This window comes from Juglans microcarpa x Juglans regia, chromosome 1S (genome assembly GCF_004785595.1).
Source record: "Juglans microcarpa x Juglans regia isolate MS1-56 chromosome 1S, Jm3101_v1.0, whole genome shotgun sequence".
Lineage (NCBI taxonomy): Eukaryota > Viridiplantae > Streptophyta > Magnoliopsida > Fagales > Juglandaceae > Juglans > Juglans microcarpa x Juglans regia.
Window position 1 is genome coordinate 1,520,835 of NC_054595.1, and position 14,877 is coordinate 1,535,711.

The 14,877-nt window shown below is 35.8% G+C and overlaps 1 protein-coding gene across 1 annotated transcript; it reads left to right on the top strand.

Moving 5' to 3' along the window:
* The first annotated feature begins 3,519 nt into the window (after positions 1-3,519).
* On the top strand, positions 3,520-9,772 carry LOC121247872. Its single transcript, XM_041146336.1, has 4 exons — positions 3,520-3,743; positions 4,826-6,680; positions 7,916-8,173; positions 8,270-9,772. The coding sequence occupies exons 1-4, from the start codon at positions 3,685-3,687 to the stop codon at positions 9,530-9,532; spliced, it is 3,435 nt and encodes a 1,144-aa protein (XP_041002270.1). The 5' UTR covers positions 3,520-3,684; the 3' UTR covers positions 9,533-9,772.
* Positions 9,773-14,877: the final 5,105 nt, after the last annotated feature.

Here is a 14,877-nt window from a genome sequence, read left to right on the forward strand (position 1 = left end):
CACGAACTACGTTATGAAAATTCTCATAAATTGATATATCTTGGTGTGATATCTATTATAAATCAATATATATTATTTTATCTAAGCAAGCAATATTTCATTAAGAAACGGAAAGCAAGATACATGAGGAATGGGTGAAATTCTCCAACAAATACCTCCATCACAACAATCACATCGCAAAGGTGAAAAAGAAATTGGATTTTGGGACCAAAAACTTGGTCCCCATCCATACCCTCCAAAAGAGGGCGCCATCTTAAATGTTGGTTTTTTATAGTTTGCACAACGAACTATGATGCCACCGCTGGAGGCGGTGGATGCTAAAGGTGCACTGCAGTTTGTTGTCTAAAGATGTTTCTTGAAGAGACCCGTATTCACTTCCTCAAGATCATCGGTTAGGGAAAGCGGAAACATAGTAGGGAGACCAGCATCGAATGGACTGGATTGTGACATACCGATTTTCTTCATGCTCGTTTGTGAGGGCGCATGGGGACTAGGCAGCAGACCCTGATAATTGTGAGATGGGGTGGGTAGATCTGGAATATCTTGAGATGGTGAATCTACCGGTATAGTGCGTGTAGCTGCGAACGCATTTTGGTGCGATGACGCGTGACGGTCACATGCGGAACAAGCAGCGTGTGAGCCTCACGTGCAGAGATTTCACCATGATTCCGCTTCGTCTCGGTCGATGGATGGGGGTTGCGTGGTGGGGCACGTGCAAGTCATCGATCACCGGAGTGCAGTTGATTTGACCAAAACTAAACCGGTGGAAAGGAGGGACTAAAAACACTAGTTAGAAAACTTATACACAAACAAAAACTGGAAAAGGAACGGAGAAGAGGATGGAAGCGAAGGCTCCGTCCTGCTCTTTGGTGGAAATACTGATCGGAGAGGATGAGTAACTTTCTAGAGAGAAGAGAGAGTTTCTCTTTCTAGAAGAGGCAGAGTGGTTTACTATAAATTAATATATCTTGATATAATATTCTAGATCTATTAAGTAAGGAGAAACTTTATTTCCTGATATATTACATTAAGTCATATTAATTTATGAATTTATTTTTATAAAATTCTTTGTAAAAAAATTAATTTTCTTTTTGAAAAGAGTTACTCTATTACGAGACCAGTATGTAAACTACGTCATTCACATTACTTAAATAATATTTGATTTGTAAGATTCAAATTTTAAAATTGATCTTCTAATGCAAATTATGCCATAGTAGCCGTGTGTTGTGTAGAGTTCTTAAAATAAAAGTACTCTTTTAAAAATGATCTCTTTTTAAAGTAATGTTAGAGAGAAGTCATTGTAGCAGTGCACACTTTGCATTCACTGCATGTCTGCTTCTAGTTGATTGTTTCCAACACTCACTTGGAGAGATGTGTGGTCTAAATGATACCACATCATGTTTGTAAAATTGATACTTCTAATAGTGATTTCTATCTATATTTATTCCTCTTTTTATTCAGGCTTGTGTGTTATTTTAAGTTCTCTATATATAAATGCATGATGCGTCCCTTCTCGTGAGATTACATCAATAACATAAATGAAAAAGTAAGCGGGTTTGTAAATATAATTGTTCTTTTATTTTCTGAACTTTGTCATTTGGTTATTATTCTTGTTTCTACTATCGAGCTTGTCCTTTAGCTGTTATCTTTCTCCATCAAATTATTAATGAATTCGTGCAGAAGAGTCTTCCTTGTTGATGATTATTTTTATTATTATTTTCTTTTCGTATTTTTGGGCACGATGACATGCTCCAAATGCAATAATAATTAAGTTTTCATGACTTTAATTAAGTAAATAATTTTTTTTCTTTTTTAAGGAACGAGGGCAATTTTATGGTAGTTAGTGACTCCAATTTCTGTTGGGGGGAAAATCTGAAAATTGTGTATGAACAAATAAAAAGTCATTTTTGAAGAGAAAATCATCTATTTATATAAAATAACAAAAAACATTTAATATAAAAATTTTAAAAACAACAAATATACGATGATTAAAGTTGTATTTGAATAATGAAGTGATTTTAGATATTCTGTGAATAATAATAAAAAAAATAATAAAAAATATTAAATAATAATAAATAATAAATAATAAATAATAATAAAATAATAAATAATAGTTACTACCAAACTAGTCTTAAATCTTAATAATATTGTTTTTGTTTGTGAATCTTTCTTTTCATGACAAAAAGCTATCATTACTATATTATGTGATTTGACAAAACCAATAATTCTTCCAATTTTCAGCCTACTCCAATAGGTGTAACATTTTTTAAGATTGTAAAAATTGTATTGAAAATACATTTTGTGTTTAAGTGAATGTTTGAGTGAAGTTTGATGGTCAAGTTGTTATAAATTTTGTCAAACATTTCCTAAATGTTCTAATTCAAAAAATATCTCATATAATGCAAAATCAATATTATTAAAAAACCTCACATAGATGACCTTTAGACAATTGCAAAGGATTGCTTTGCTTTATTCATTATTTCCTTTTTTTTTCCTCTTCCATTCCAAGCAACATTTTTTTTATAATTTTTTATTTAAGTATTTTATAATTTGAAAAAATAGACAAAATATATATGTGAATATCGTTAAACTTAATGTTAGAATTCACGCTATTCACAAGCAACATTTATGTAAATGAATTATAAAAGGTGTTTATGTAACTGAATTACAACAACAAAAAAAAAAAAAAAAAAAAAATCTTAATCCCTTCCATCCAGTTGATTGTGTAGTTCTTGTCATTCAATTTATAGTGCGTTGTATGTTAATTTTTTCAAACAAAAAACTTTTTTCATTTTTTAATTATAAAAAAAGGAATAATTTTTAATTTTTTAATTATCAAAATTTTATAATTGTACTCCAAATGATTAAAACTGAGACATTACATTTTCAAATTATAAAAAAAAATGACATTCTACATTAAGATCTGATTGCTAAAATTGAGCTAAATTATTATTTTTTTAATATTTATTTTAACGGTTAAGATTATATGAAAATTTAAAGACTAATTTTTTAAGCAGAAGCCAAAAGGTGCGATATGTCACGTGAAATACAAATGAGAAATTCTTCCCACTTTTCATCGTCACACTCTCCGCATCTTACCAAAAACACAATTTATATGGTGAAAAAAATTATTTATTATCTATTTTCACAACATTATCTTATCATTTTATAATATAATGTTAGACGATAAGTTTATAAATAAAATATAATAAATAATTTTTAATTATTTAATATTAAATTATAAAATAACGAGAGAATGATAGAAATTAAGGATGCATTTAGTTATCAAATTCACCTCAATTCATCTTAACTTATCATTATAATTTTTTTAAATTTTAATACAAAATATAATAAACAATTCAACTTTTTCAAATTTTAAAATAATAATAATATTAAAAAATAATATTCTAATAATATTTTATCATTACAACTCAACTCATTTCAACATCCATTAACCCTAAATGAATGAGCAGGATTACTCTTTCTGCAGTAGATAATATTCTCAATACAAATTCTCTCTCTCTCTCCGACCTTCCTTTTTTTTAAGAGTCTGGCTCTGGGCAGTGCATTCGCTGTGTGTTCAGGTGTGCTTGCGTTCTAAGCATTTTTGTATGCCCGGAAAGAGCCACACGTATCAACGACGACCCGAAGAGTATCCGCTGATGATTCTCTCTCTTTCTCTACATGGACCTTGAAACCTTAACGATCAGAGCTCCTGAACATCTCTTCATGTACCACCGCAGGTACTCTTCAACACTCTTACCTCTTCCTTCCGCTCTCTGTTTCACTTTCCACGATTCCAACTGTCTCTTCTTCTAACACCACTCTGTTTTGGTTCGATTTCTCGTCATCCATTCCTTCTCTTTGTTTTTCTCGTTCTTTTTACTCTTTGAAGAAAAGAATATGCTTTTTTTTCCTACTTTCGGAAAGTTGATTTCCTTTTCTTTTCCGCTCGAGGACCTCTTCGGTGTTGATTTCCTGGTTCTGGAAATGGCTGTTTTTTAGTGGGTTTATGGTTGTTTGGCAAGCGTGGAGTATACTTCGTTTAGGCTACGTTTGGATAGATAGAATAGTTGAGAAGTGTTGAGAATGTTTGTGAATAGTAGTGAAAAAGTAATAAAAAAATAATAATAAAATATTAAAAAATAGATAAAAAGTAATGAATAGTAAAAAAGTAAGTAAAAAATAATAATAAAATAAAGAATAACTACCAGAACTCTCACTTCCAAACACTTTTAGTACGAAGTCGAAGTGCTTTAGAAGCTATTGGTGTTTGGTTTTTTGACTTTACACGGTAAATTTAGGCTGTTAGTGTGCGGATAAGACTCACTTCCAACATCTTGGGAATAAAGGGTTAGGTAATGGGTTCTAATTTCCTGCTTATATGCTTTCTGATTACGTTCTGATATGTTATGTTTTTTTAATATATTTTTCTTTTTACTTTTAAGGTAAAACGGAAGCAATAAGCACGTGTAATTTATTTTATGGAACTGCAGGAGGCTGGAATTTGTTTCAAACATCATCTGCTAATCAACATTACTGGACCTCCTAATGCTTTCTTTATATTTTCTGGCATTATGTTGCTTTTGTTAATAGTATACCTATTAATGTGCCTTTTTAAGTTCATATCTTGGCTCGTCAGTCACGCAATTCTTACTTATAAAAAAATCAGTTTTGTCTGATTTTCATTATTTTCAACCAAATAAGGAGCTTTTGTGTGGCAAATTTTATGTTTTTATATTTTATTTTAGTTTTTCTGTCAACTTTTAATCTTATAATAATCTGGGAATCCTTGTCACATGCCATGTTATCTATGGCTTTTCAGGATTTTGTTTCACCCGGTCAGAGCATTCCAATTGATAGTGGTTCTTTCGTGCGAGTTTTTTTTCCAAGCTACATGTGGACTAGATTCCATGAATGGAATGCTGAAGTTGGTGAAACATGATGCATGTGGGCCCTCCAGAGATCGATTTGGTGTGGGGTTTCTGGATATTGGTGTTGGCGGTAATAGTTCTAGATATGTAAATCTAATGAACTACTCAAGGCTTAGGATGGTTTGTACTGATTCTCATTCATTCTGCTTCCCGTCAACATTACCTAGTTTTTCTTCTAAAGAGCATGAACGCAAAGTTGCTGCTTTAGAAGTTTCTAGGAGTCGGTCTAATGGTCCTGTATCTGAAGAATCTACCATGGATAGACAGTGGGTAACTAACAAAAGTTGTTCGTTGGACTATGGTATGTTCAAGTTAGTGAAAGGAGGGATTGTTTCTTGTTCTTTACACTCCAAAGAGGACATTAATGGGGTATCATCCATTCAAGCTGACAGTCCCAATCAAAATTGTCATTCTTTCTGTGGAAGATCTTTAATTGATCATTGCAGAATTTTTTGGCCAGAAAGGATCTCCATGGTGACAAAAACAGGTTATTTTGATGGTTCTTCTTCTCCCAATGTAGAAATTAAGCCTAATGTACTGGACTGGGGACAAAAGTGTTTGTATCTTCCTTCATTAGCTTTCTTGACCGTGTCAAATACATGCAATGACAGCATTTTACATGTCTATGAACTGTTCAGTACTGATTTTCAGTTCTATCCATGCAATTTTAGTGAGCTTTTGCTAAGACCTGCCAAAGTAGCTTCGATCTGTTTTGTGTACTTGCCTAGATGGTTGGGGTTGTCCTCTGCTCATTTGCTTTTGCAGACAAGCTCCGGTGGTTTCCTATTTCAGACTAGGGGCTTTGCTATTGAGTCGCCTTATGAAATTCTACCTATATTAAGTCTGGATGTTTCTTCCAGTGGAAGGTGGACTAAGAATGTTTCACTGTTCAATCCTTTTGATGAAAGACTTCATGTGAAGGAAGTGACTGTAATGATGTTAGCTTCTCTAGGGCAAGTTTCTCATCACACCGAAGTGCTTTGTAGTGTAGAAAAATTTCAGGGCTCTAATGACCTTGGCGTGCAAACCTTCAAGGACCAGTTGGTTGTGAAAAGTAGTCAAATTGGTTTGCCACTTTTGGGAATTAGGCCTCATGGAAACTGGGAGATAGGTCCTCATAGGGCCGATGCAGTCATAGAGATAGACTTCTTAAGAGAGTTTGAGGGGAAAATCTTGGGTGCATTTTGTATGCAGTTGCTAAGGTATTCACAAGAGAAGCCTGAGACAGTTATGATTCCTCTTGAAGCTGAACTAGATGGGAAAGCTGTCTATGATGATCTTTCTGGATCTGTATCAGCATTTCTTGAACCTCTAGCACCATGTGATGCCTTTGAAACTGTTGTTGTTGCTATCTCTCTGAGAAATGGTGCTTCTCACATGTTGAACGTTGTGAAGAATAGCGAAGTTTCAGACACGACAAATTTTCATATCAAATACATGAAAGGCTTACTACTTCCAGGCAATATCACAAAAGTTGCCTTGATTACTTGCACTCAGCTGTATGTTGAATTACGTGATTCTCCACCTGTAGCATCCAATATATACAGGAGCCATAAGTTATTCATGCTGACAAATGACTCCAGTAGTCCTCAGATTAAAATTCCTTGCCAGGACATAATCCATTTCTGTTCAAGACAACATAGGAACTCTTCTAGTGGACTTGAATACCAGTCTGAAAAGGTTGAATCTAGCTATACGAGGCCAAGGTCCTTGGGCATTGGCATACATTCTCCATCAGAGATTAAGGTATGCTTATTCTACTCCCTGTACAGATCCTTTTCTCTTGATAGATGATTGGGGCACTGGATCAGCAATGAGTTTGTTTTCAAAAGTCTAGTTACTATGTTAATTTTTAGAAATATGAGAAAAGTTTTTTGTTCTAGATAAGATATCTGCTTTTCAATGAACAAAAATGTGACTGTACATGTGCCTTGTCATTAACAAGTAATCAGATATTTGTTGATTATTTGAAAATAGTGACATGTCCTCTCTTACAAGAATATTACACCTAAGCCCATTATGTAAATTGGACAGCGCTAGCCTCTAAGCTGATAAAGCGATTGGAACTTATGAGATCTTGGAAATGTAATAGACAACATAGAAAGGTGCATATAGATATGCCCATAATGGACGTGGCTAAATATTAAATCTATCCTCTATCACTTGAATATTTTTAAAGCCCTTTAAGGATAGACCTGTGACTACACAAGGATTTTTTTCTCTGGCCATCAAGTGTTCTTATTTTTCATTGCTTTTAGCACGAGTTATTTCTCAATAGTAAATTAGTAAATTGTGTTCCAGAGCATTGTTACATCTCTATCACTGGTAAGTTCTAAGTTCTTTAAGACGCATGCACTGATTCTGTGAAAGTAATAGCAAGATGTGGAAGTTTAAAAGACTAAGAGGATAAAAAGGAGAGTGATCAAATAGAAGTAAGAGATTGGTAACTGGATTCTTTACTCAGTTGAGGGTTTATTTATACTTCTTGGAACGTTTCCCAAAATATGTTGACATAAGTGCACAAAGAATTCTTTACCTTGTCAGGCATACCACAATACCAAATAGCAATAACCTCCAGGTCTTTAGAGACACACACACCCACAAACTAATACTCTTAGAAGAACTTTAGGACACACTTAAGAAATCCAACTTATTTTTGGTTTAACATAATAGGTAATCTCTGTTTTCTGCTCATAAATGAAGGTTGTATGCAACTGCAGTTTAATGAAGAAGTTCTTAATATATTTTTATTCAAGGTTTTATAATCGTATTTAAATGATACTGCTGAATGGTTGATACTTTTCATTGGTGGCCCATGTTTAGAAGCACAGAGATTGTTGCCTTCGTTTAGTGGGTAGCATGATAATGTGTTATGGACTCAGAATGCTAGCACTTCAGTTATGCTGTTTCTTGTTGCATTCTCTTTCTAGCATCTATTTTTACAATAATTAAGATGCTTCTGTGAACTTATTATCTATAAGGTTCTAGACATAGCAGAAGCAGATATATTGGTGCTAGAAAACTGGAAATCTCGTGGTACTATAAGTGGCATGTCTGTGCTTAATGATCACGAGGTACTCTTCCCAATGGTTGAAGTTGGAGGTCATCGCTCCAAGTGGATCACTGTAAAGAATCCTAGCCATCAGCCAGTTGTCAGACAGCTTATCCTGAACTCTGGAGAGATTATAGATGAATGCAGGGGCCCTGATGGTTTCACGCAACCACCATCCAGTAGTCAGGTTTGTGATGAATCTGTTCCTCCAGCCAATTCTTCTGAATATCCCTCCCTTGACACTTTGGTTGACTTGGAAGATACAATTTTTGCCTGTTCACAGCCATTGTCAAAAGAGCTTTATGCCAAGAACTCGGGGCACTTGCCATTGGAGGTGAGAAAAATCAGAGTTTCAGGAACAGAGTGTGGGATTGTTGGATTTATGGTGCATACTTCTAAAGGTTATGCTCTTGAACCTAGGGAATCGACAAAGCTTTTGATATCGTACCAGTATGATTTTTCTGCAGCCCTGGTATATAGAGATCTTGAACTTTCCTTGGATACTGGTATTCTTGCAATTCCCATGAAGGCAAGTTTGCCTCAGTTCATGTTTAATATCTGTACGAAATCAGTCTCCTGGATGCGAGTGAAGAAACCCTCTGTAGAAGTCCTCCTTGTTTTCGTAACGTTTCTGGTGTTCTGCTGGCTGTTTTCCCTAGCCAGAGCCTCGGGTTCCCAGGATGACTTGTGCAAGAGTGAGAGGAGTTCCATTGCTGCTTCCTCAAGGAAGGCTGGGAAAACCGTTCTTTTGCATCATAAACAGGGAAATGGTAAGTTTTCTGTCTCTAGTCAGGTAAATAGTCTCTTAAGGTCTAATGGGGATGACAAAACGTCAATGCAATCTTCTGTTGGAAGATACCCTGATGGTCGGGGTAGGGTCCCAAGACAGGGAATGTCCGCTCAACATGTGGAATCAATGCTTGAAAATCATAAACAAAATAATCAAAAGGAAAGAGCATTTTCATCCTCTTTACTGTCAAAATCTAAAGCAGTTGAGAATTCTGATACAATAGAAACATCCCAACAAAGTAATGTTACAGTCAAAACTGGCAAAGAGAAGGGAAGAAAACAGAGGAAGAGAAGGGGTGCTGGTTCCAAATTAACAGGGCTGTTTGAAATTTCTAGCGGTCAAAGTGGAAATTCTACACCTTCATCTCCCTTGTCCCCAGTCACATCTGTAACGGCTAAACCTTCACGGCCGCTATCTCCTTATATGGAACAAAATCTTGAGGCTACATATCCATTTACTCAAAAAGCACATCGACTCAGTGAGAAGGATCACCTTTTTGGATTTGCTACGGAAATGAACATATTGGAGCCTAAGGTTTCTGAAAAGCATTGCAGTAGCAGCTTGTTCTTTCCTACTCTAGAGCAGCCTACAGCATCAAGAAAAACAACTAATCCTGTGCTGTTGCCTTCTGCTTCCTTCCCTTGTCCCGACGGGCATTCCCCTAATGTGGTGCTCTTCCCCTTTTCTGGCTTCAACTTCTGCAGTTGCTCCACATGCTCGAGCTCCTGGGTCCAAGCTTTTCAACCTGAAAACTGAAGAAAAGGCTGGACTGAGGGATGAATATACATATGATATCTGGGGTGACCATTTTTCTGGACTTTATTTAGTGTCAAAGGATGTCACTTCCTTAGTCTCCACTGCTACAAGTGATTGTTCTGAAAGCTTCTTTGTAAGGGATCCACTAACCCTAATGACAAAGTTTCCATCTAAACTTGTAAGTTTTGAAAAAGAAGGTTAATGATAGATCACTAAATAATTGTTAAAATTTCCTTGCAACTGCAAATCTCTCTTTTGCTTGCACATTTCTGGTCATTTTCATTCGCGTATGATATGAGAGTGAAGCCTCTCGATTTCAATCTTAAATTTTAACATTTTGCTTTAATTAAAGATTTGACTTTTGTTTTCCAAATCTTTATTAACATGACATCTTTTTCTTTGGCTTTTAAGCGGGTAGATGCCATGTGTACTATTTGTTAGCCTCATCAGTTATCACACAAGACATTAACATGACAACTCCTCAACTATTAAGCAAGGGCAACAAAAGGACCTAATTGCAGTCTTTTACTTTTTTTTAGATTTGTTGTAATTTTCTGAATTTCAGGGACCAAATAAAGCTTCATGTATTTTTATATGACTGAAACCAATGTGTCCTAAAGACATGGATTTCACCATTGGTGAGTTTTGTTTCTTGATATGCAATCTAGTCGAATTTCAGTTTTTCTTCATTTATATCATTTTTAAATTTATTACCTGCTTCTCTGTTTTCCAACTTATTTTATTTTGAAGTTGTTATCCTATCTTGACTCTTAATGTAATCCTACTCTGAATAAGCCTGTTAATTCTAGTGATTTAAGGACTCCTGTTCTAAAGACCCTCTCTAGAAACTCGGATTGAAATTCTTCGATTCCATGTTTGAGCTATGTCACCCATTGGAAGTTATCTAGAATATGTAACATCTTAAACTTTATACTTCTTTTTGAAAAATTATTTAATGGGTTTCCACCATGTATCTGGATGAACTTTGAAAAGCCTCTAGATTGCAATTTATTCATGACAGACGCTTCTCCATCCTGCATAAATGGTTGCAAAATAGCGGCTTTTTAAGAAGTGACACTTCTCTGATGCATGTAAAGGCACCGCACCACAATAAAGGCCACCTTGGAAGGAGAACACTAGATAAGGTAAAACAGCTTTGAAGACTTTACACTCATATATGTGTCATTTGGGCTCTAAGCTGTGCTTATATGTGTTTGTACTTTGTATTGATCATTCCTTCTATTTTTTATACGTGTAAATTGAAAAAAAAAAATACGATTTATATACTTTCTTGGAGTACGACTTTAATGGACCCTCAATGTGGTAATGTTTACTGCTTTGTAAAGTGGGGAGGAGTGGATAAGGTAGATACTTGAGATTGGATGTGCTACTTACTTCATACAGGAAGTGACGTTATCATACAGGCTTTTACTTTGATTAAACTAAGTAATAATCCTCTTAGTAGCTTGTTTAATGTATTTTTTTTTTTAATAGAAGCTTCTTTAGTGTTTTTCTAACTTTAACTGGTTGCATCTTTTAACCAATACGAGCTTCTTCTTTTTTTTTTTTTTTTTTTTTTTAAAGAAGAGAACAGTACTCTAATTTTATTGATAACCTTAACTTGTGGCGGAGGAAAACCGTGGTTATAACATAATACCTAGGGGTACATATATTCAAAAAAACCAAACCTAGGCATCAAAATTACTAAGACCACCGCTTACAGAATAATATATCAAAGAAGTACATGATAAACGGTATATATCCAACCCTAGGGAAAACAATTAAACTTGCAAGAAAAAACAAGCAGCTGAGAATAAATGAAACAAAAAAAAAAAAAAAAAACAAAAACTACTTACCAGGAACTTCATTACGAGATCCGCAAGTAAGGAAGACCAAGTCTGTCCATGCGAAGAAAACCTTTGAGAGTACTAGCCAACAAATGTTCACCATACCAATCCAAATTCAAGCCACTAGCTCCCCTCTTAGCAAGAAAATCAGTCACGACATTACCTTCCCGAAAAACAAGTCTTACTCTATACTCCATGCAATTAAGATAAACATGTAATTCATTCCAAAAATCTTATACCAGATATTACATTCACCCTTGATGAGCCAATTAACCAGAAGTTGAGAATCAGTCTCAATCTCAACCCGAGGGAATCCCAATTGGTAGCACCTACGAATACCTTCCAACATACTTCTCATTTCAGCAAAATTATTAGAACCCGAACCCAAAACCACAGAATAAGTCGCAAGTAACTGACCACAGTCATCACGAATAACACCTCCAGCTCCAAACAACTCCGGATTACCAAAACTACTACCGTCAGTATTAAGTTTCACCCAACCCTGAGAAGGGCGATTCCATCTGATCACATGAACCTTCTTAGGTCTAGGTAATAAAATCGAAATTTCCAGTCTATGTAAAATAGTCGCATCCTTGGTAGAAATTTTAGAAACTTTCATGATCAGGTCCATAGTATGGCGAAGCCATAATTTAATAACATGCCAAACTGACTCAATCGTGTCAAACTTATCTTCATACCGGGCCTTACAACGCCTATCCCAAAGCTTTCAAAAGACAATAGAAGGGAGAAAGCCAAAAATAATCCACACCTGAGATGACTTACCCTTTCGACTAAACCAAAAATTCGTTTGTTCCTGCCAAGTTTGAAAAACACCCATATGGACACTAACAGGGATAACATCTCATATTCACGCCTTGAATCTCTCCATCAATCTTCTCCATAATGCAGTGTACTAAATGGATTAATCTATTTCCTTCTTTCCCTCTCGTATTCTCTCAATTGTATTTATGTTAGTTTACATTAGTTTCCAGTACAGGTGTACCTTCCTTAGCTGTTCATTCTTTCATTGTATATTGTAATCTGTAAAGTTTATATATATGGCAATACGAGGCCATGGTCTCTTAGGCTATCTAACCAATGAATTGCCCTGCCTACCCACAATGGTTCCTGATGCTACTCATTAGCTGATATCCAATCCAGCAACAACAAAATGGTTGCGTTTGGATCAGTTGATCCTTGGTTGGATCAACAGCTCCCTGTCGGAAGCACCTCTCTCACAAGTGATTAATTGTGAGACGTCGTATGAAGCTTGAGAAGTTATTGAAACTTTGTATGAACGACATACTCATGATCGGGTCCAACAGATTCATGGAGAGCTGCAAGTTCTCACCAAAGGTTCCTCGTCTATGGAAGAGTACCTACACAAGGCCAAGTCGTCGGCCCTTTCTCTCCGTGGTGCTAGAAAATCAATGGATGATGATGAATTCATAAACTGTCTTCTTCGTGGTCTTGGATCCGAATTTGATCCTATTGTGGCAGCTATCAATGCTAGAGATAATTTTCCTTCTCTGGAAAATGTAATCGGTAAGCTCCGAGATTTTGAGTTGCATATTTCCTCTATTTCTCACACAAATTCCTCCCCTGTTGCCTTTTATACAAATAGATCCTCTGGACCCAAGTCCACTGGTGGAAATAAGTATAATCGTGACAGAATTTCAAACAATCGTGGACAAGGTTATCGTGGGGGTCAACGTTCTAATGAACGCCCAAATGGAGGTCGTGGTTCGCAACCTTCAAATCGAGGATACAATGATTGAAATATAGTTCGTGGTGGTCGAAGTTCACGCATTACATGCTTTCGTTGTGGTGACCCAAATCACAAAGCTGATGCATGTTGTGCCTTAGATGAAGAGGCTGATCAGTACCACACCTTCCTTGCTATTCAAATTGGTGATCATGTTGATGAATCATGCATGGATCCCAAATATTGGAGCAAACCATCACATGGCCCCAACAACAAATGAAGCTCAAGGCATTACTCCATACATAGGAACTGATATGGTAATGGTTGGAAATGGGTCTACTTTACCTAGATCTGAAACTGCCAACTTTACTCTTCCTAATACCCCAATGCAGTTGAAAAATACTTTGATTGTACCAAATTTACGGAAGAAGCTTCTTTCGGTTTCAAAGTTTACCACTGACAATCAATGTTGTTTTCTGTTATATCCTTGGGGATATTTTATCAAGGACATGCGGACGAATCAAATGATGCTTAAAGGACCCGTGCATGATAGCTTATACCCCTTGTCTTCATCCATTACACGTATCAATCCAATGGCTCTCCTTACCAATAAAGTCTCCAGAAATACATGGCATTCTCGGCTTGGACATCCCAACATTAAAACTCTTCATACTTTGTTTCCATGTCTTTCTATTACAAATAAACAAGTGGATTTTTGTGAAAGTTGTGTTATGGGAAAGTTTTCTAAATTACCTTTTCAAAATTGTAGCTCTCAGTTCCTATATTTCTTCACACTCTTCACACTGATGTATACGGGCCGGCTCCTATACAGTCATTTGATGGCTATCGTTATTATCTAGTGATAATTGATGAATTTTCTTGATATATATGGCTATTCCATTTAAAACGTAAATTAGATATTATTACCATATTTCCAAAATTCATTGAGATGGTTGAAAAACAATTTAATACTACTGTCAAATGCATTCAAAGTGATAGTGGTGGAGAATTTGTCAATCATAATTTAAAGAATTACTTTGCATCTCGTGGTATTGTTAAAAAATTTTCTTGTCCTGGCACTCCCGAGCAAAATGGTCTAACTGAATGGCGTCATCGCCATATGATTGAGACTGCTCTTGCGCTCATGAACTACTCTTCAACTCCTACAAAATTTTGGTCTGCAGCCTTTAACACAATAGTTTTCCATATTAATAGGTTGCCAACTTCAGTCCTTCACGGCACTACTCCTTATCAAATAGTCTTTAAATCCCCTACATCGTATGATTCACTACGAGTTTTTGGTTGCATGTGTTATCCTCTTCTCACTCCTTTTCGTTGGACCAAACTTCAGTTTAAGTCCACTCCTAGTGTTTTTCTTGGATACACATCTCAGTATAAGCGGTATAAGTGCATGAATTTAGTCACGGGACACATCTATATTTCTAGACATGTGGTTTTCAATGAGGAAAAATTCTCTTTTTCTGAGCAGGTTCCTATCCCTCATAAACCAAACTGGTTTACAAATCGTCCATTTCCCAAAGTTCACATCTAAGGGCCATTGACTGAATCCTCGGCGCCAACTATTGAACCCACAAGTCAAATTCTTGAGTCTGCTACATTGCCTACAAAAGCATCATCTCATGACTCCCTTGAACCTGATATACCATCTGCTTTTGAACTTTGACCTGCATGCACCCATTCAATGATCACACGTACCCAAGATGGTACGAGAAGGCCAAAAACTTATTTTTCTACCTGGTATCCAGTTCCAGTTTGTTTTGCCACTGATTTAG